This window comes from Caloenas nicobarica, chromosome 18, assembly GCF_036013445.1.
Source record: "Caloenas nicobarica isolate bCalNic1 chromosome 18, bCalNic1.hap1, whole genome shotgun sequence".
NCBI classification, from domain to species: Eukaryota; Metazoa; Chordata; class Aves; order Columbiformes; family Columbidae; genus Caloenas; species Caloenas nicobarica.
In genome coordinates, this window is record NC_088262.1 from 10,615,579 (window position 1) to 10,636,532 (window position 20,954).

The window sequence follows — 20,954 nt, forward strand, 5'->3', positions numbered from 1 at the left end:
TGAATCCTCCCCCTCTGCTCTGCCCTGGTGAGGCCCCATCTGAGTTGTGTGTCCAGTTCTGGGCTCCCCAGTTTAAGAAGGACAAGGAATTACTGGAGAGAGTCCAGCGCTGGGCTACAAAGATGCTGATGGGTCTGGAGCATCTTTCTTGTGAGGAAAGGCTGAGAGAGCTGGGGCTGTTGAGCTGGAGCAGAGAAGCTGAGAGGGATCTGATCAATGTGATCAATATCTCAGGGTGGGTGTCAGAGGATGGACCAGACTCTGTTCAGTGGTGCCCAACGCCAGGGTGAGGGGCAACGGGCACAGACTGAAACACAGGAGGGTCCAGCTGAACATGAGGAGAAACTTCTTTGCTGGGAGGTGCCAGAGCCTGGACCAGGCTGCCCAGAGCGGGTGTGGAGTCTCCTTCTCTGGAGACATTCAAACCCGCCTGGACCGACCTGTGTGATCTGCTCTGGTGACCCTGCGTGAGCAGGGGGGCTGGGCTGGGGGATCTCCAGGGGGCCCTTCAGCCCCAGCCAGGCGGGGATTCTGGGATTCTGTCACTTGTTCTCAAGCCGAAGTGAAATTCCGTAGTTCTCTGCAGGCTCAGCAGCTGCTCTGCACTGAAGGAGACACACTTAGACAAGAGCCTCGAGAAAGCCCGTCCAGAAGGTTTCAGTGTTTGAAGCCATTAGGCGTGTAGGCTTTGAAAAGAGGTTTGAAAGTGCCCCGGGGGGCAGCGGAGCCGCCGGGGCTGGAGCTGCCGGCCCTGCCCCGGGCCCGCCGGGGACTCCATTTCCCAGCACCCGGCGAGAGGAGAAGGGCCGGGAAGGGAAGGGAAGGGAAGGGAAGGGAAGGGAAGGGAAGGGCCGGGCGGGGCCGGGCGGGGCTGCTGCGGGCGGGGCCGGGGCTGCCGTGAGCCCGGGGACCGGGACGCTGCGGCCATGGCCACCAGGCCCGCGCCCGCTGGGGGCCGGGGGCGCGAGGGCCCCCGGTGTCGCGGCCACGGGACGCGGAGCGGTGGCGGTTGGTGCGGCCGGTGCCGTTGGTGCGGTCGGTGCGGTCGGTGCGGTCGGTGCCGTTGGTGCGGTTGGTGCGGTCGGTGCCGTTGGTGCGGTTGGTGCGGTCGGTGCGGTCGGTGCCGTTGGTGCGGTTGGTGCGGTCGGTGCCGTTGGTGCGGTTGGTGCAGTCGGTGCGGTCGGTGCCGCGGCGGCTGCTCCGTCCTGCAGCATCGCGGGAGGTGCTGTTCATCTCGGCGACTTGTGGATCTGGAGACTTCGGTTGACGCCTTGAGCTACTGGAGTGTGTCCAGAGAAGAGCAGGAGAGCTGGTGAGGGGCTGGAGCACAAGTGTGATGGGAGCGGCTGAGGGAGCTGGGGGTTCAGCTGGAGAACAGGAGCTGAGGGGAGACCTTCTGATCTCTGACCTGCCCGAAAGGAGCTTGGAGCCAGGGGGGGTCGGGCTCTGCTCCCCAGGAACAAGCGCTGGGATGAGAGGAAACGGCCCCAAGTTGCGGCAGGGGAGGTTGAGGCTGGATCTGGGGAACAATTTCTTCCCCAAAGGGCTGTGGGGCACTGGAACAGGCTGCCCAGGGCAGTGCTGGAGTCACCATCCCTGGAGGGGTTTGAAAGATGCAGAGATGAGGTTCTCAGGGACATGGGGTGGGGGCGGACTTGGTAGTGTGAGGTTTATGGTTGGACTCAATGATCTTGAGGGTCTTTTCCAACCAGAATACTTCTGCGATTCTGTGATTGCAGGTGTGTTTAAGGCTGAGATGGAGCCTGGTTTCCAGGGCCTTGGAGAGGCGTGAGCAGCAGGGAGCCAGCCGGGGGGGCGGCAGGGGGACGTAGGTTTAACAGCAAGTCGGGAAATCCTCCTCTCCCTGCAGGTCAGAGTGTGGACGTGAGCAAGGATCTTCGATCCCCCCCGGGGGCTGACAGCGGAGGAATCTGCGAGGAGACCATCTTGAGCAAGGGAAAGCCCGGCTCTTGCCATGGTGAGTGTGATGGGTGCTCAGGCAGGCCTGGGAAATCCTCAGTGCTGCTGTGGCACTGGCTGGCAGGCAGGAGCCATCCCGAGGGCTGGGGGCTTCTGCCCAGCTGGCAGGCAGGAGGGGCTGAGCTCCCTGGTGTCACTGAAGGTGTCACATCTCTCTGCTTGCCCGGGGTTTCACCTGCCATTTCCCAAGCAGCGCGGGCGGGACGAGGGCTTCGCTGGTGCTGCTGGGCTTCTCTGAAGAAACCTGCCTCTGGCTTTAGTGTGCTGAGAAAGTCCAGCTCAGACTCGCTTGGTTTTGCAATGAGGGAATTTGCCTTTCTCCGTAGGCTACGCGAGCCAAGAGAAGCATAAGTGGTAAGTACACTGGCGTGGTCTCCTTTCCCTGTCCGTAGGTGCTTTGGTGTGCTGGGGATGCCTGGGACGGAGGAGGGGGGACACTGGGATGAGGTGGCAGCCCTGGCTACCGGAACGGTCGCCATCCCTGTGTGAAAGGTGCAGCTCAGTGCATTGTGTCATTGCTGACCCAAACATATTCACCTGCCTCTCCAGTCAAAGGGATTTGCTTCCTGGGCTCCTATATTCTGTTCCTGTGGGTTTTCCCAAATCTGGGGGAGAATATATGCGTTTATTTCAGTTCTTCCCCTCCCCTGCTCCCTAACTGCTGGTTTAGAGGCCTCTTGCTGCCCTTCATACTGAAGCAGTGCATTTGGAGTCAAGTCCTGGCCCTGGCAGCTCTCTGTGGAAGACATGGCAGACATTACATTGCTGGTGCTTGAGCCCAAATCTTTCTTCTTGGGGGATCTCGGAAGAGCAAGCCTTGTTGACATTGGGAGCTTTTCTGCACGAGCTTGATGAGCTCACCTGCCTCAGCACCTTGAATTTGTCTTGTTTCAGGCTCTATTGATGACATCCTTGAGGACCTGCGGGGATATGATGGTAAAATGAAGCTTCTTTGCAGCTGAAAGGGCAGCATCCTTGTCCTGGTCCTCCCTTCCTGGGAGCAGGAGCTGCTGGTGCAACAGCCCTTGATCTGCGAGAGGCTCCAGTTGTGAGGGGGGAGGCAGCAGGGAGCAGGGGGGACAGCCGGGTTCCCAGAGCCAGAGGCCACTGAACAGGTTGTCCGTCGGTCTGGGGAGGTGAAGGGAAGTTTGTCTCTGATTAAAAGCCTCTGTGGTCCATGAGAAGCTGGCAAATCCCCCTGTGGAGTGCCCAGGCCTGGGCTATGGCCGTGTCCATCATCCTGCTCTCTCCCTGCGTTTTTCCAGTTGAACCCCGTGTTACATCTGCCAGAGCTTCCCAGCCGGCCGGGAGCAGCGGTGGGAGAGCCTGGAGCAGCAGCGTGCGGGCCAGCAAGGAGTGAGTGCCTTTCAGATCTCTCCGTGCTCCCCACGTCCTCCTGACCTGCCCCGTCCTCAGCTTCTGCACCCGCTCCCCGCCCCGACAGGTGGTTTGCAGAGGATGATTTCTTCAGCAAGGTCCCTGCAGAGAACAAGGCAGCTGCAGGGGTGAGCCCAAATTTGGGGAGAGAGTCTGGATGTCCTGAGGGCTGGGGCTGAGCTCTCGGGCATCGCCGGCAGGGGGAAAAGACAGGAGAGGGGAGTGGGTGTCCGGTGGGAGACAGGCTTCCAGGTACCGAGGATGGAGCAAAGCCCGGGGGCACATGCTGCTGCAGCCCAGCCTTCCTGGGTGCGTTTCGGCTCAAGCGTCGTAGGAAGAGCCCTCACCCAAAGCAATGGGCTTGGGTGTTCCGGAGGCAGCAGCAGGATCTCAGCACAGGACTCAGGGCACAGAGCGTTTCAAGTACCGAAATCCCCCCATCTCAGCCCCCGTGCGCTGCAGCCACGGCCCCCAGCACCAGCCTCCCAAGGGAAGAGCAGTGCTGAGGCATCCGCAGCGCTCGCCCTGTGCCCGTCCTCATCCTCTTGCTTTCCAGGACAAGGACGACGCGGACTGGGATTTCCTGGGGACATCAAAACCCGGTTCTGGGCCATGGAAGATGCCCGTGAAACGTGGCACTGAGAGCAGCTCTGAGACAACACTGGAACAGAGCAGCAGGAAAGGTAAGCAGGTTGCTGGATGCCTCCTCCTTGTAGGAAAGGAATCAGCAGCCTGGCTGAGTTTGTGTGAGGTCCCAGCTGATGAAATCGAAAGCCACCCAGTCCCATCTGTGACTAAGCAGAGCGGTCATTTCTAGAGCAACTCAATAACGGGCTTGGTTGTGCCACAGCTCAGGGAGTGCCACAGGTTACAGAACTGGCCTTTCCTTTGCGGGAAGGGAGGCTCAGATTTTCCCTTGGGCCTCACCCGGCCTGTTCTGCACGGTGCCAAATGAGACCAAGTTTTTGGGGTCAGGATTTGGGTGGCCGTAGCATCCGCGGTCCACGGCAAAGCCCAGCGGGGGCACGTCTGGGTGGGTCCCGGCTGCACTGTGGCTGTTACAGGCACTCGCCCCTCTTGTTCCTGCAGCGGGGATGCTCATGGGTCCGATGCTCCCCTCAAATGGCCTTTCTCCCCGATAAATCCCACTGGGCTGCTTGGATCTCTTGTTGTTTAAAAAACCAACACCTGCCCTGCTCAAACCTCCTCCCATGTGCGATCCCATCCCCAGAGCTACCCCCACGCCAGACGCCCCTGCGCACGGTGGCCCCGGTCCAGAGGAGGAAGACATCGACGTTTGAAGATGTTGATGACGACAACCTGTTGGATGCGATGGGAATTGGCAATGGCCCAAAAAAAGAGTAAGGGCAGTGCGGAGGCGGTGGGAGTAACGCAGGGGGCGGGCTGCACGTTGAGCCGGTGCCACCGTGCTGGGGGGGGATGCTGGAGCTTCTGCCCGTGGGTCCCAGCAAGGGGCAAGAGCAGCTGGTTTGGCAGAGAAGAGCCAGAGCAGCCTGGCCAGGCTGTGTGAGGAGGGACAGCCCTGCCTCTGGAGAAACCATCTGCCACCGTGTCCCCACAGAGAGGAGCTCCGGCCAGCGCGCTCCAAGCTGGATGAGTTGTTCGGACGAGGCTCCGTGGCCAAAGTCCTGGAAAAGCCAGGTACGGGAGAGCATAGGGAGTTCAAACTGGATAAAAAGCTCCCAAAGCAGCCAGGTGAGCCCAGCCAGGGACGTTGGGAAGGTCTGCAGAGCTGACAGCATTGGCTTGGGCTAGCGAGCTTTATTTGTAATGCCCTTGCAGGGGAAATGCCCTTTCTGTCGGGGTGAGCAGGGCGGTTAACGGGCTCTGGGTCAGCGCGGGGGAAGGCGGCTCATGCAGAAGTGTTGTGCTCTGCCCTCGAGGCAGCCTGGGAGGAGGAGGAGGAGGAGGGGAGGGCTGGTGTCTTTGCAGCAGCTGCTCCTCTGGGCGCTGGCTCAAGGCTCCTTGTCTGAACAGAGGAGGAAAAGCGTTGGGACAAGGAGGAACTTGTCTTTGGAGCCTACAAGCCCTCGATGGGCTCCAGGCCCGCGGTCCAGCCGGCAACGGGGCAGTCGGTGAGGTACGGTGCTGTGCGTGTGTCTGTAGCTCCAGCCACCACCCCGCTGTCCCTGCGGCTGAGCAGGCAGGTCCCCGCATCCCCTTGCAGGCAGGTCTGCAGCTGCTTCTCCTTCCTCAGGTTTTCTGCCGAGATCAGCGGCAGCGAACCGAACCCAGAGCTCCGCTCCACACCTCGTCGTCCAGGCAGACGGAACCCCGTGCAGAGAAGAAGGGGCGGAGACGACTGGCTGGGCTTGGAGGATGACGATTTCCTGGACCCGGACCCGCTGTCCCCAGCCAAGGGCAGCCCGGCACTCAGCATCCCCAGCCCTGCCGCAGCCGGGCGGCCCAGCCCCGCCAGCCAGCTCGGGGCTGCAGAGGAGGCAGCGGCTAAACCCGACCCGATGGACTGGCTGACGGCTGCCTTGGCTCGCAGGAAAGCCGAAGCACAGGCCGAGGTGCAGAAGATAGAGGCCAAGACCATGGAGACCCAGGAGAAGAAGGTCGAGCCCTCAGAGACCCAGGAGAAAAAGGCTGAGCCCTCAGAGGCCCAAGAGAAAAAGGCTGAGCCCTCGGAGGCACAAGAGAAAAAGGCTGAGCCCTCAGAGACCCAGGAGAAAAAGGCGGAACCCTCGGAGGCCCAAGAGAAAAAGACCAAGCCCTTGGAAACCCAAGACACAAAGGCCGAGCCCTCGGAGGCCCAAGACACAAAGGCCGAGCCCTCAGAGACCGCGGGCGAAGGGCTGGCTCCCCGCTCTCCCGTCAGGTAAAGGCCCGGTCAATGGCCGCAGCGCTCCCGTCTGCTCCACGTGTGGCTGCTCCAGCAGCAGCTCTCAGCAACGCCTGCCTCAGAGTTATGAAATTCATTTAAGCACTTTCTTGTCTCTGGTTGGGGTAATGCCGCGGGTCTTTGTCCCGCTGATCCAGCCCACAGTCCCGTTCCCCTGTGCGGGTTCAGACTTGTGCCCTCTGAACGGGGCTCAGAAGGGAATTGCAGCCCAAGTGCCTCGAGCGGCGGGCAGGGGCTGTGAGCTGGGGGTGCCCGGGGAAGGGGGTGGGTGCAGCGAGGGGAGCACCAGGCTTGGAGCTGTTGGGGTCTTTGCTCCCTCGGCAGCCAAAAGGCTGAATCCTGCCGCAGCCGAGCGGGACGGAGGCTTTCAGCTGCGAGGCAGGAGCTGGTGTTGGGGAGGGATCTTGTCTCTCATGGCCTCCTCGGCTTGACCACATCGGGTGCTTTTTGCCTGCAGCCAGCTGGCCGCCTCCCCAGCAGCATCGGAGTGTCGGGCAGAGCTGCTGAGCGCCCAGGCCCGTGTGGCAGAGCTGGAGAGCCAGGTGAGCCCCAGCGCCTGTGGAGGGGGACATGGGTGAGCCAGGGGGAGGAGAAGGGGCCACGTCTGCTCCAAACAGCATCAGGGTGACGGGAGAGAGGAGCAACCTCCCTGTCCAGAGATGCCAATGGCCACCGAGTGCTGCTGTGGGGGTTCTGTCCCCGGGGCAGCACAAGAACCTTCTCCCCGGGTGCCCGGCAGGTGCGGATGCTGGAGGAGGAGCGGGCGCATCACAAACTGTTGCTGGAGAGTGCGCAGCAGCAGCACCGGGAGTACCTGGATCTCCAGAAGAGCAGCCACAGGTAGCGGGCTCTGGCCTGTGCTCCCCTCCTCTGGCAGGTCCTCGCCTACAGCCCCATCCAGCTCCCCTGAGGGGACAGTGCTGGGGCGCGTCCCAAATCCTCCCTGGGTGGGTGACAAGAGGAGGGGCCTGTCCCTTTGCCAGCAAGTCCCCAACCAGGGCACCGCACTGGGCAGCAGCAGAGGGCTCAGGGCTCAGAATGCGGAGAGCGAAGCAGCCCCTGCCTCAGTTTCCCCACGCACACAGCAACACCGATCTGCTGCTAAATCCCCGTGTGCCCTTTGGGTGCAGAGTGCCGGGTACTGCAATGAAAGTAACACTTGTTCGGTGCCGTGACCCCTCACGGGCTCTCTCCGGGCAGGACCTCAGTGACCCTACTGGAGGAGAACTACGGGCAGCGGGTGGAGATGCTGCGGCAGCAGAACGAGCAGCTGGTGGCTCAGCTGCGGCAGCAGTGGCAGGACACGGCGCGCGATCGGGCAGAGCTGCTGGCGCAGCACCGGCTGGACCTGGAGGAGCTGCGGGAGCAGCACCGGCTGGAGCTGCAGCGGCTGCGGGAGCTGCAGAGGTGAGAGCGGCACGAGCGGCATGTGGTGCCGGTACCCCCGCTCTGGGTGAAGGAACCAGGGAACGGTTTGGGGAGATGGTGAAAGGAGAAAGGAGAGTCCAGAAGCGCTGGGTTGAGGGCAGCTCAGTGGCTTTTGGAGTGGGGATTTGCTTTGCAGCTGGAGACAGGGAGATCTGGCTGGAGACATCATCCCGCCGGAATGCATTGCATTTTGAAAGATGCTGAACCCCATGTTTTCTCTCCCCCAGATTCCTTTTATTCAGAACAATGAGTTGCTGATGTCTGCATAGTTTGGGTCAATGAGAAATCTGGTTTTAGGCAGAGAAGCCCATAACCCCCAGATGTGGTCCGTCCCAGATGTGGATGGCAGTCTGTGGGATGCCCCGTGACAGACCACCCTGCCAGCTCAGCTCCTGGGACCTGGTTCTCAGCCCCACGACCGAGCCTCTTCCACGGTGCCCGTCACGGGGAGCACCAGTTTGTAACAGCCCATGCTGGGCTCCTTCTCCGTGTCCTGCAGGGGGTCTGTCCAGGAACTGCGCAAGAAACACGAGGAGCAGCTCCAGCACGTGAAGTGGCTGAAAGAGCAAGAGATGGATGTGCTGACCAGCACCACTTCACACACCAGGTACGGACAGCCGGTGTCGTGTCCCCGCGTTGATCCCTGGCTGGGGTGTTCCCTGTCCTCCGGGAAACCAGGCCCGCAGCACAGGAGGAGCAGGGCCCATCCTCTCTCCCACCCGCAGCCCCCAGGGATGCTGGGCTGTTATTTAGTATCTGTCTGTGCTCCCCGAAGCAGCAGCTGCATCTTCCTCCGGCTGTGCTCTGATCCCGAGAGGTTCGGGGCAGGGCTGCCCGGCCTATGGCCCAGCACACGTCCCCGTCTCGTTCGCAGTGAGACAAAGTGTGTCCCCCAGGGTGACCCTCCCCTCGCTCCTCTGCACAGGTCTCTGGACGGCATCATTGAGAAGATGGAGAAGTTCTCCAGTGACCTGCAGAACATGTGCAAGAGGGACATGGAGGAGGAGCGGAGCCGTGTCCAGGAGCTGGTGACCAACACGGAGGCCAGGCTGGGCGAGCAGACTCGGCTGCTGGAGCAGGTGAGCCCACGCTGTGTCCTCTGCCCGGGCCAGGCTCCTGGCTGGGTCCGGGGCGTTTCTCTGGCCCACAGGAGGTCCCCGGCCTGGAGCCCGTGAATGGTGTCTGTCCCTGCAGCATCTGGCAGGCTCACGGGTGGGTCCTGCTCACCAGGGAGATGTTCAGCGCTGCCTTCTGGTGACAGGGCTGTCGCTCGGGGTGGTGAGAATGGGGGTGTCCCAGGAACAGGCTCCACCAGCCCGTTTCAGATGTTGACTGAAGCATCAACTCTGTCTCTCCCCTTTACCCGTGAGGAGTTTGGGCAGCCAGACCAGGCGCAGCCGCCTCTGTTGTGAGTCTGGGGAGAGGAAACCCCCACGGTGGATGAGGCAAAACCTCCCCGTGCCACGGCGACGTGTCCAGAGCCAGTTCTGCTCCCCCCAGGGCTGTCCAGAGGGGACATGTGGCACAGACAGTGCGGCAGAGCTGCATTTTTCAGGGCTGCCAGGGTGGCAAAGGACCACTCAGGCTGGGTATTTCCAGTGCCGAGGAACTGCTGTGCGGTGAGCGTGTTTGAGGGTGTGCAGCACGGTGAGGGGCTGCGTCCGTTCTGAGGAAGGAGTGTGTGTGTGTGTCCGGTCCCAGCTCTGCCAGCCCTGGTCCCCACAGGTGGAGGGGTGAGGGCACTGCTGGAGCACCGGGGGCTGTTGCTCTGCACCCAAAGCGGCCACAGGAGGAGCTCAACAGGGGCTCTGCCTCCCCCTCAGAAGACGTGAGATGGTGTCCGGGACAGGGCAGGTGATTCATCGGTTTCCCCCGTGCCCACCCTAGGAGCGGGCAGAGCTGAAGATGCAGGGCCAGGAGCTGAAAGCCAAGGAGGAGCAGCTGGCGAGAGACAGGCAGAGGCTGGATAAGGCCTGGCAGGAGCTGAGGCTGGAGAAGGAGAAGGTGAACGGGGCCGCGCTGCGTGTCCAGCAGCAGGAGGAGCTGATGAGAAGCTCGAAAGAGGTAAGCCGAGCGTCTGCACCACGGTTCGTAGCGGTGCATGGGCTGGCAGCACAGCCAGGGTCTCACAGCCCTCCTGAAGTCATGAATCCTGTGCCGGGAGGGGAACAAGGGGACGCGCAGAGGAGCCCCAGCCCAGGGCAGCGAGGGTCCCTGTCCCCAAGCTCCCCAGCCGCTCTGCCTTGCAGCTCTTGGCCCAGAAGCACGCGGAGGGGGAGCGAGCCCTGGGGGAGGCACGCAGGATGCAGCGCGAGTTCTGGGACAAGCTGCAGGTCCTGCAGCAGCAGCAGGAGCAGCTGAAGCAGCAGCAGGAGCAGCTGAAGCAGCAGCAGGAACAGCTGAAGCAGCAGGAGTGGCGTCTGGACCAGGAAAAGGCCTCCTTAGCTTCCACGTACAGCGCCCAAGTGGAGCTGCTGAAGTACCAGGCCGAGCAGGTGAGGCGGGGGAGAGCGGGGCTGGAAGGGGCTGCGGAGCCGCTGGCGGAGCTGGGCTGGGTGAACCCGACGGGGCCCTGAGAGCCGGGGGGTCTCCTGAGATCAGGGCTGAGCCCTGGGCTGGGCCGGGTGGGCTGGAAGAAGCCGCGGGCAGCCAGAGGAGTGACAGCAGAGGCAAGGAGAGGGGGATGCTCGCAGCTTGTCTCAGGCTGGCTCCACGTCCAACCCGAGATGGACATCGTCCTCAGCTTGAAGGGGTTGCCCTCTGCTCAGCCCTTCCCTGGGTGGGAGATGCCAGCTCTGCTGGACTCTGGCTTTGTGGTGTCCCCATCCTGTGCCGTCAGGTCCCTGCTGGGTCTTTCCCCAGGCAGGGACGCTCTTGGAGGCTTCCCCTGCGGGTCTTGCTCAGACTGTGAGGTTCTGGGCTCTGGAGGAGCCAGGGAGGGGTCACATTCATAGGGGGCCATGGCACGAGGGAGGCTTTGGGATCCTTCTCTTGTTGATGAGCAACACCTTGGACTGCGACTCTGTTTCTGTGGCACTTTCTGGGATCATTCCCACCCATCCTTCCTTTCTTCTCAGGAGGACAAACGCTTAGAGGAGGAGAGAAACTTCTTGGAGTCCCTCAAGAAAGCACGATACAACACTTCACGACTGTCAACAACCCCTCCGCCCTCCTCCTCTTCCGTGGACGATGACATTGAGTATACGCGTTCATTTATGAAGGCCCTGAGGAAAGCATCTCCACCTGTGCAAGTAGTCAATCTGTCCTCCCTTCTCCGGCCTACCATTTCTTAGAGGATTTTCTTTCTTCCTTTCTCTTCAAAAACGATCTCGGAGAGTTCAGAGTGCGAAGTTCTTCCCCAGCGCCCGTGACGCCACAGTTGGTCTGGCCTCCATCCCTCAGGGCGAGTGCCACTCTACAGCTGCTACAGGAACCTTTCATCAGGCTCTGCTCCAGTGGCCGTTCTGTCAGCTCTGGTTCTGTTGTGACTTGTAATAACATCGTATGTGAGACTGTGGTTACGAGTTCAAGGCCTTAGAGACTTCAGGAGTTCGTTTGGACACATTAGCAGGGATGCTTAATAAACACAAAGGGAGGACTGTTGCAGAATAAGTTTAATCACTTAAATTCCTTTAGTTGTATTCTATGCTTCAAAATATCGCGATAAGGACAGAGAAAAAACTGCCTGGAAGACAGAGGAAGAGAATCCAAGAAGAAACAACGAAGGCCCCCGACCCAAAATTACCACTGGACCAACAGGCTTGTGAAGGATACGTGAAGAGCGGGTGCACAGACTGTGGGGCTTTAAAAGCCGAAGTCTCTTTTGTCTCATGCTCCTCCTGCTGAGAGGCCCCAAGTCCAGACCGTTTCTTTGCTGTTATGCAGTTATTTATGGAGATCCTGAGGAAAGCGCCCTACAACACTTCACCTCTGCCGGCATCCCGACCGTCCTCCCTTCTCTGGACTGAAGAGAAGCTGCTAAATTAATGTAGACTGGGATTAAGTTACAAAGATGTCCCCATGGTTAACTAACGACAACATGGCAAATGCTTTCTAACCACCTGCAAAACGAGGGGATATTTTTCAAGTTTTAAATCGTTCTGCCTGACAAAGAGACCTGAAGATTAAGGAACACGTTGTTTAGAAGCAGAGCGCTTAGCTTATATTTGACTAGTAATTAATAGTAAGAAACTCATCCGTTATAACTAACTTCATACTAACCTTATGTTAGTTCACAGGAAGGAGATTGGGGAACCACCTGGTGATAATGTGAATAGAGAAACCTTGCTGACATATTATATTCAGTCGCCATTGTATAAATTAGATGATGAGGAAAAGTGGCCTCTGAATGAAACTCTGAATTATGCCACGTGAACGTTATTCTTGAAGAGAGAAGGAAAGTGGGCTCAGGTCATGTATGCTGATACGTTTTTCACTTTGCGAAAACCCCCAGAGTGGCAGGTAGAATGCGGTATTAACTTGCCACCACAGGATCCAGCTGTGTTCACATGAAAAAGGGAGCGGAATAAAGCTCAGGGGAAGTTGAAATGATGCCGTTCAGCGTGTAGAATAAGACAGGAAACTCCCCTGATGATAGGGGAGGGCGAGATAGAAGAGTGTGTGTCCCCACGGGGTGTAGAATTGAAGATTATTTGCCCTGCCCTTCTGAGGTGGTGAAACTCAGGAGAGAGACGAGGAAAACAGGGAAAAGAATCAGAGTGTTTAGTTGATACTGGAACGTCTTATTCAGTTTTGAATCAGGAATTGATACCATTAGATGAAGATTTTGTAACTGTTGTGGGAGCTACTGGCCAAGAAGAGAAAGCTTTCCTCAACAGCCAATGAAATAGAAATTAGGAAAACAAATTGGAATTCCTAAGTTCTCATCTATGCCTGGGTCTCCAAAACTGTTACGGAGACGAGACTTATGAAAACAATTGCAAGCAATAATAACATTCAAGCAAGGTGAAGTGACATTCAAGATAAAAGAATTGAGCTTTTAAATTTGGCAGTGATTCAAACTGACAAGCAAAGCCATAGACCTCAGGAAATGTTGGATCGAGTATTTCCAGGGCTACGGGCTTCAAGAGTTCCTAGTAAATCAAAGAATGCAGAACTTGAGAGCGGGGAAGCTCCTCCAGGAAATGAGACTTTGTGATCTCCTGATAGCCACAGAAACCAAAGAAGACCGTATGCAATGCACTGTAAGTTTGCTAAATTTTGTGAGATGTAGTGGGTGTCGAGCTTCCCAACAGAAAGCCCAGCTGATACAGCACCAAGTGACTTATCTGGGATTCGAGATCTCTGGAGGGCAGCCAGGGCTGGGGATGGAGCAAAAAGAAGCTATTTGCTGGACATTTCTTAGAATGACACGTTGGTGCAGACTTGGAGTTTATAATTTTGGACTTTTAGTAAAGCTTTTGTATGAACCGTGAAACAAAAAGACTTCCAAGTTGAATTGGACAAGAGAAGCATTTGAGGGCATTTGCACAACTAAACCAAGAACCTGGGTCTCCCAGATATCACCAAGCCGTTTTAGTTATACTCACACGAAAGGCCAAGCATTGCTTGGCGTGTTCTAGCGCAGCAATTGAGTCCTCAGAACCGAGCAGCGGCTGCTTCCCTAAGCAGTCAGATGAAGCGAGCAAAGGCTGGCCTGGATGTCTTGGAGCTGTGGCAGCTCTTGCACTCGCTGTATAGGAAGCTCCTGAGTTCACCAGGGGACAGAAAATGACCGTATTGGCGTCCCACACAGTCACAACCGTACTGGAACCAAAAGGTATCCATGGGTTATCTCCCTGGAGATTCCTGAATACCAGGCGGTATTGGTGGAACAAGGTGATGTGAATATTGCCATTACCAACATTGTCAATGCAGCCCCTTTCCTCAGTGGATCTGTGGTCCTGTGGTCCAGGATTGCTTGGAAACAATGGGAGCTGTTTACTCCAGCAGACGGCATTTAAAGGAACAGGAAGACGCTGAAGACTCCTGGTTCACTGATGGAAGCAGCTTTGTAAAGCAAGGAGTACATAAAGCTGGGTATGCCCTACCAACTACCCACGAGGTAATCGAAGCTAAACCTTTGCCTCCTGGGACTTCTGCCCAGACAGCTGCACACGCACGAGCTTTAGAATTATCCAGAGAGAAGAAGAGTAATATTTGCACTGATTCCAAGTATGCTTTGGGAGTGCTGCAAGCCCATGGACCATTTGAAAAGGCCCAAGTTTATTAACAGCACAAGGAGAACAGATTAAACATGGTACTCCAATTGTCGGAAGCCGGGCTGTTACTGGACAAGTTGCCGTCATGCATTTCAAGGAGAATCGAAAAGGAGACACTGATCAGGAAGCTGGAAATAAATTGGCAGCTGATACTGCGAGACAAGCTGCTGAAAAGACAGGGAGAGATATGAGAGCGATGTCTTCGATCCCGGGTGGCTGTCTCCTCGAACCACCATCAGTAAACTCTACCTTGCGGTATGTGAACAGAGACCTTCTCAGGTTGGCCAGAAGCATTCCCCTGCCCAACTAGTAAAGCTGGAAAAGTAACTAAAGCTTTGTTAAATGAGATCATACCCCGATCTGGGGTACCCGCTGTGATGTCCTCTGATAGAGGGCCCCGTTTTGTTGCACAGGTAGTGCTGCAAGTCAGTAGAGCATCAGAGATCGATTGGCAGTTGCCAACTCTCTACAAGTCTTAAGCAAGTGGGCAGGTGGAAAAGAAACTGAGTTATATAATCGAACAGCAGATAAACAGAATTTGTCAAGAAACTAACTGGAAGTAGAATCAAGCACTACCTTTAGCGCTGCTCAGAATTAGAGTGAAGCCTCGAGCCAAAGAAAACTGAAGTCTTTTCTTTCAAGCCAATAGATGAAGTTTCCGTTAAAGCTTTTTCATGTCAGCCTTCAGAAGAGAAGTGGAATGGGCTGTTCCAGGTATTGCTGCCGGCCTTTACTGCCGTCAAGATTAAAGAGCAACCTGCCTGGATTCAGTATTCAAGAGTGAAGAAAGCAGCAGATAAGAAACAGACGTCGGAGCCAGTAGGACCTTCCGCTGTCCAATTCTCTCAGCGTTGATCTCAGTGACTCTAAAAAGTACGAGTGCAGTAACAAATGCTTTTACTCCAAGGTGGCCTTTACACGGGTCTTTAGTGAAAACTATTATAGCCCAACATGAACTAAAGGAAAAATGTGGACAGGTCGAACCTGAAACAACTAAATATCCCTCGTTAGCATTATTGGTGATAATTATAGTCTTGCCAATAGTGAATTTTGCTTTTGGTACAAGCTAAAGACTCTTACAAAGCAAATTTGGGCTTTGCCCACGGTATTGAAATAGGAGCAACCGCAAATCCTTTTGGGAATCAACTAAAGTATGACATGAAGTCACTGAAGATGATACATCTTGGAGTTCTGAAGAAATTTGGCATAAGCTTGCTTCATGGCTACGGATTCGACCTAGTCAAAGTAGCTGTTGATGTTTGTGACTCTAATTTTGATGCTAATAATTTTTACTTGCGTTATGCGACAATGCTCGATTAGGTACTGTTGTGGGGTAACAAAGAGCTATGCCGTACCGCAACCCGAGATGATAATATTTTGTAGATCTCTATTGCAAAAGAATTTTGGCTTTGGTTTGGATACACTTTGGGTTTGGTTATGCACTTTAATGCCTAAAGACACAGTAGAAGCTGCTGTGGCTTGAACTTACCTGTCTTCTATCAGAGGACATCACAGCGGGGACCCCAAATCGGGGTATGGTCTCATTTAACAAAGCTTTAGTGACTTTTCCAGCTTTACTAGTTGGGCAGGGGAATGCTTCTGGCCAACCTGAGAAGGTCTCTGTTCACATACAGTCTTGTGGTCCCTCCTGCCGAGAGGCCCCTGTCCGGACTGTCTCTTTGCTGTACCTTTTAAGTTGTTTTTAATCTTGTAAAGAGATGATTTTTTAAATACTAACGTCTGAGACTCTGCTATGGGAAACCTGGGGTCAAGAACATTTCTGCGACAGTTTTGTGCACGTGAATCTGCATGTGGCACTACTTTGCTCGTGGAGCTGGGAAGGAAATACTCGTCCTTCTCTGGAGCCTCTGCTTCCTTCAGCTTTCCAGAAGACACATTCGTGTTTTCCAGCACCCCCTTCTTTTGCTGCCCTGCAGAAACTCCTTTGGCCTCTGTTCCATCCCCAGCACAAGATAGTGATACTGCTCTGAGGACAAAACCAAGTAGTACTAATCAACCAGGTGCTGATAATAGACGTTCTGCCCTTCTTTCAACTGTTACTTTTTTTGTAGCACTATCTCAAAGCATTTTGCAACTGTTAATTATGGGGATTTGATGTGAAAACCCACATGCAGTGATGGTAGAAACTGGAAATTTGTCCTGGAATGATGGAGTCAGTATTTGAGGGGAGAAATCAGTTGCCCAAGGTCGTTAGGTCTTCAGTGAGAACATGGAGAACGTGTGCAGTGACCTGCAGAACCGAGGGCTGTTGCTCTGCACCCAAAGCGGCCACACGAGGAGCTCAACAGGGGCTCTGCCTCCCCTTGGGAAGACGTGAGATGGTGTCAGGGACAGGGCAGGTGATGCATCGGTTTCCCCCGTGCCCACCCTAGGAGCGGGCAGAGCTGAAGATGCAGGGCCAGGAGCTGAAAGCCAAGGAGGAGCAGCTGGCGAGAGACAGGCAGAGGCTGGACGAGGCCTGGCAGGAGCTGAGGCTGGAGAAGAAGGTGAACGGGGCCGCGCTGCGTGTCCAGCAGCAGGAGGAGCTGACGAGAAGCGCCAATGAGGTAAGCGCAGCGTCTGCACCACGGTTCGCAGCCGAGCACGGGCCGGCAGCACAGCCGGGGTCTCACAGACTTCCTGAAGTCGTGAATCCTGTGCCGGGAGGGGAACAAGGGGACGCGCAGAGGAGCCCCAGCCCAGGGCAGCGAGGGTCCCTGTCCCCAAGCTCCCCAGCCGCTCTGCCTTGCAGCTCTTGGCCCAGAAGCACGCGGAGGGGGAGCGAGCCCTGGGGGAGGCACACAGGATGGAATCCCAGTTCTGCGACAAGCTGCAGGTCCTGCAGCAGCAGCAGGAGCAACTGTAGCAGCAGGAGCGTCTGCATCAGGGAAGTGTCTCCTCACCCTCCCAACTGGGCCAGGGGCCACGGTGCACAAGGCCTGAAGCTTTTCTGACAGCTTCTCTCTCTCCCTTTCTCCCAGAGACCGCGCAGCAGCGGCTGAGCACGGCTCACCAGAGGAGACGGCGTGAATAGCCCCTTGAGGAGCTGCCCAACCACCCTGTGACGCTGCTGACCGCAGCCCAGGACCTCGGTGCCCCGACCGATGGTCTCTCCAGCACCCTGGCTGAGGCTTCCGCACGCTGCAGGTGGGAAGGGACTTGCCGGGGGGCAGCTGCGCTTGTACCTGTGTCTCAGGAGGCTTGGGATGGTCCTGGGGGCTGGTTTAGTGCCCCTGCATATAAACCTCAGGTGCGAGTTGCCCTCTCGTCCTCTGCAGGGGCTCAGCGGAGCTCTCTGAGCCAGGGCAGTGCCTGGAGGGGGCAGGAGGGGAGAGGCGGCGAGTTAAAGCCCGTTTGTCCTGGGAGGCTGGGGAGGACCCCGCTGCAGGGACATGCAGGCAGCAGAACAAGGGATGCTGTGGTGTCTACGTCTGCAGTTCATCTAATGGCAGCATCTCGCACTCCGGCTCCTGTTCCAGACTTTCTGCCTCCCACTAGGACGCTCCCTCGGCACAGCCCGCGGGATATCGGGGAGTCCCTGCCCGTGGCCGACAACCCCGTGCTCAGTGCCCAGGTGCAGCTGCTGAAGTTCCAGGCCCAGTGGGTGAGGCAGGGGAGAGCAGGGCTGGAAGGGGCTGCGGAGCTGCTGGCGGAGCTGGGCTGGGTGAACCCGACAGGGCCCTGAGAGCCTCGGGGGTCTCCTGAGATCAGGGCTGAGCCCTGGGCTGGGCCGGGTGGGCTGGAAGGAGCCGCGGGCAGCCAGAGGAGTGACAGCAGAGGCAAGGAGAGGGGGATGCTCGCAGCTTGTCTCAGGCTGGCTCCACGTCCAACCTGAGATGGACATCGTCCTCGGCTCGAAGGGGTTGCCCTCTGCTCAGCCCTTCCCTGGGTGGGAGACGCTGGCTCTGCTGGACTCTGGCTTTGTGGTGTCCCCATCCTGTGCCGTCAGGTCCCTGCTGGGTCTTTCCCCAGGCAGGGACGCTCTTGGAGGCTTCCCCTGCGGGTCTTGCTCAGACTGTGAGGTTCTGGGCTCTGGAGGAGCCAGGGAGGGGTCTGCTTCATGGGGGGCCATGGCACGAGGGAGGCTTTGGGATCCTTCTCTTGTTGATAAGCAACATCCTGGACTGTGACCCTGTTTCTGTGGCACTTTCTGGGATCATTCCCACCCATCCTTCCTCTCTTCTCAGGAGGATGATTACTTAGAAAGGGAGAAGATCTTCTTGGAGTCCCTCAAGAAAGCTCGATACAACACTTCATGTCTGTCAGCATCCCGTCCGTCCTTCTGCCCTTCTCCGGACCATGATTTCTTTGAGGTTACGCAGTTATTTCTGGAGATCCTGAGGAAAGCGCCCTACTGCACTTCACCTCTGCGAGCATCCCGGCCGTCCTCCCTGCTCCTGACCACCACTTCTTAGAGGGTTTCTTAAGAGAAATGGGTTTAAAAGCCCAAGTCTCTTTTGCCTTGTGTTCCAACCCCTGAAAGGCCCCCAGTCTGGACTGTTTCTTTGCTGTACCTTTCAAGTTGTTTTGTATCTTATAATTAAATTATTTTTTAAAGCACAAACGTCTGAGATTCTGGTATGGGAAACCTGGGGTCAAGAACATTTCTGTGACAGTTTTGTGCACAGGAATCTGTGTGTGGCACCACTTTGCTGATGGAGCTGGGAAGGAAATTCTCGTCCTTCTCTGGAGCCAAAAAACCCACAGATGGTGGTTGGAGAAACTGCCAATTTGACCTGGAATGATGAAGCCGGTGTTTGAGGGCAGAAATCAGTTGACCCAGGTCCTTGGGTCTGGAGGTTGTTGTGGGATGTTCTTCTGGTTTTTAAAGGCCATCTTGCAGAAAACAACAATCCCAAGTGAGGTGTCCAGGCTGTTTTTTTCCTCCCCATGCATTCCCAAGGAGCTTTGTCTGATTTCCTTCAGTTTGTTTTTATATTGACTCGGGGCTCGCGCAGGGCTGTCTGGATTAGCAGAGGAAAGCTGTTGCTTTTACCAGAAGGTCCTGGTGCCCAGTGAACCCAGTACAGCTCCAGCTGCCCTGTTTGTCTGGCCTCCATCCGTCAGGGCGAGTGCCACTGGCCACCCGGCCAGCGCTACCGGGAGGCAGTTGCCCCCGTAGGGGTGGATCCCGCCGGCCGTGGTAGGGCCGAGCTGTCACAGGAGTTCTGGTTGACAACAGGTTGACCATGAGCCAGCAACGCGCCCTGTGGCCAAGAAGGTCGATGGTACCCGGGGTCCATGAGGAGGAGCGTGGCCAGCAGGTTGAGGGAGGTGAATCCTCCCCCTCTGCTCTGCCCTGGTGAGGCCCCATCTGAGTTGTGTGTCCAGTTCTGGGCTCCCCAGTTTAAGAAGGACAAGGAATTACTGGAGAGAGTCCAGCGCTGGGCTACACAGATGCTGATGGGTCTGGAGCATCTTTCTTGTGAGGAAAGGCTGAGAGAGCTGGGGCTGTTGAGCTGGAGCAGAGAAGCTGAGAGAGACCTGATCAATGTGATCAATATCTCAGGGTGGGTGTCAGAGGATGGACCAGACTCTGTTCAGTGGTGCCCAACGCCAGGGTGAGGGGCAACGGGCACAGACTGAAACACAGGAGGGTCCAGCTGAACATGAGGAGAAACTTCTTTGCTGGGAGGTGCCAGAGCCTGGACCAGGCTGCCCAGAGCGGGTGTGGAGTCTCCTTCTCTGGAGACATTCAAACCCGCCTGGACCGACCTGTGTGATCTGCTCTGGTGACCCTGCATGAGCAGGGGGGCTGGGCTGGGGGATCTCCAGAGGGCCCTTCAGCCCCCACCAGGCGGGGATTCTGTGACTCTGTGACTCTGCACTGCGGTTCCCTAGCACTCCCAGGATGTTCCACAGCTCAAAGGCAACTGCAGCTTTTCCTTTTTGGGCCGGTTTCTGAAAAAACCCTGGCTCTTGTGCTGGGCTTCACCTCCCGTCCTGGTACCCCGGGCTGACAGCAGGGCCACTCCGGTCCCTTCGGCGGGCTCTGCCCGGCCGGAGCAGCAAGGCCGGCGATGGGGAGGGGTTCCCGGGGAGGGAAGAGCCCGTCCCGCGGGGCTGTGGGACGTTTCCAGTCAGGCTCCGCGCTACCAGCGCCGTTGCTAAGGCAGGGAGGGATTTCCAGCCAGGCGCTGAGGTCGACAGCCCCGTTGCTATGGCACTGGGGCCTTCTTTGAGCGACCCCGGGCGGCGCAGCCCCTGTCGCTATGGTAACGGGGGCCTTCCACAGCGAGCGTCGCGCACCATGGCGGTGTCTCTGCTGAGCGCGGCGCTGTGCGGCGTCCGGAGCGGGCGGGCGTTCGGCACGGCCGGTGAGTCCCGGGCCGGGGAGCCCCGGTTCCCCCTGGAACCATCCACCCCCCTCCAAATCCAATGGCTTTTGACAACGCTGGCAAAGCTCTGGGCGGCACAGCCGTCCCTCCCAGCTGAGCCCTGTCCCCACAGCATGGCACTGCCCGGCCGGGGACACCCCACAGTCAGGGCCGTCCTGGTGGGCGCCGACCTCGCTGGCATCTTTGGAGCTGCTGCTGTCCTGTTTGGGGTTTTTTTTTACGCCAGTTGCTTGTTGTGTTTGCAGTGTGGCGGTAGGAGCTGAGTATGAACTGGATTTTAATGGAGTCGTGACGCTTAAGGGCTAAACCGGGAGCGGCACGGGCCTGGTGGCATGAGGAGCGGCTGGGGGGGTCAGGCCCCCCCACCCCCTGGGGCTGGTGGCTCGTCTGCGGTGGGGGACACTCGGGTGGCCTTTGGTGAGGGTGCAGGGATGGGGGTTCGGCTGCCCCCCGGCACATGGGGGTCCTCGCTGTGCCGGCACGGCTTCCCCCCCGGCTCTGGGGTGTCCCCTCTGTCCCGTCGTGGGGACAGCAGCGGTGGCCGCTGCAGGCAGCGTGGGGGACTCAGGGCAGCCCTGGGGGGACCCACGGCCCCATCCCCGCTGGCGATGCTGTGGCACGGGGGGGCTCACTCCTGTTGTCAGTGGCCCCCTGGGAACATCCTCGCAGCACAGAGAAAAGGCAGGGACAGCTGGGGTTCAAAAAGTGGGGTTTTTGTAAAGTTTTTAACAATTATTTTAA

General features: G+C 57.5%; 1 protein-coding gene and 1 pseudogene across 1 annotated transcript; both read left to right on the forward strand.

The window, feature by feature from the left end:
• The first annotated feature begins 1,672 nt into the window (after nucleotides 1–1,672).
• On the forward strand, nucleotides 1,673–11,439 carry LOC135995985 (fas-binding factor 1 homolog). Its single transcript, XM_065647636.1, is given in 20 exon segments — nucleotides 1,673–1,739; nucleotides 1,871–1,978; nucleotides 2,875–2,916; nucleotides 3,491–3,565; nucleotides 3,568–3,723; nucleotides 3,726–4,040; nucleotides 4,589–4,718; nucleotides 4,940–5,073; nucleotides 5,356–5,468; nucleotides 5,589–5,725; nucleotides 5,789–5,894; nucleotides 5,985–6,202; nucleotides 6,684–6,768; nucleotides 6,966–7,066; nucleotides 7,427–7,633; nucleotides 8,154–8,261; nucleotides 8,580–8,733; nucleotides 9,542–9,718; nucleotides 9,904–10,149; nucleotides 10,732–11,439. Coding segments are annotated over 20 exon segments (2,895 nt in total). The 3' UTR covers nucleotides 10,948–11,439.
• A 2,144-nt stretch (nucleotides 11,440–13,583) lies between these two features.
• LOC135995986 (fas-binding factor 1 homolog) lies at nucleotides 13,584–18,290 on the forward strand (annotated as a pseudogene).
• The last annotated feature ends 2,664 nt before the right edge of the window (nucleotides 18,291–20,954 follow it).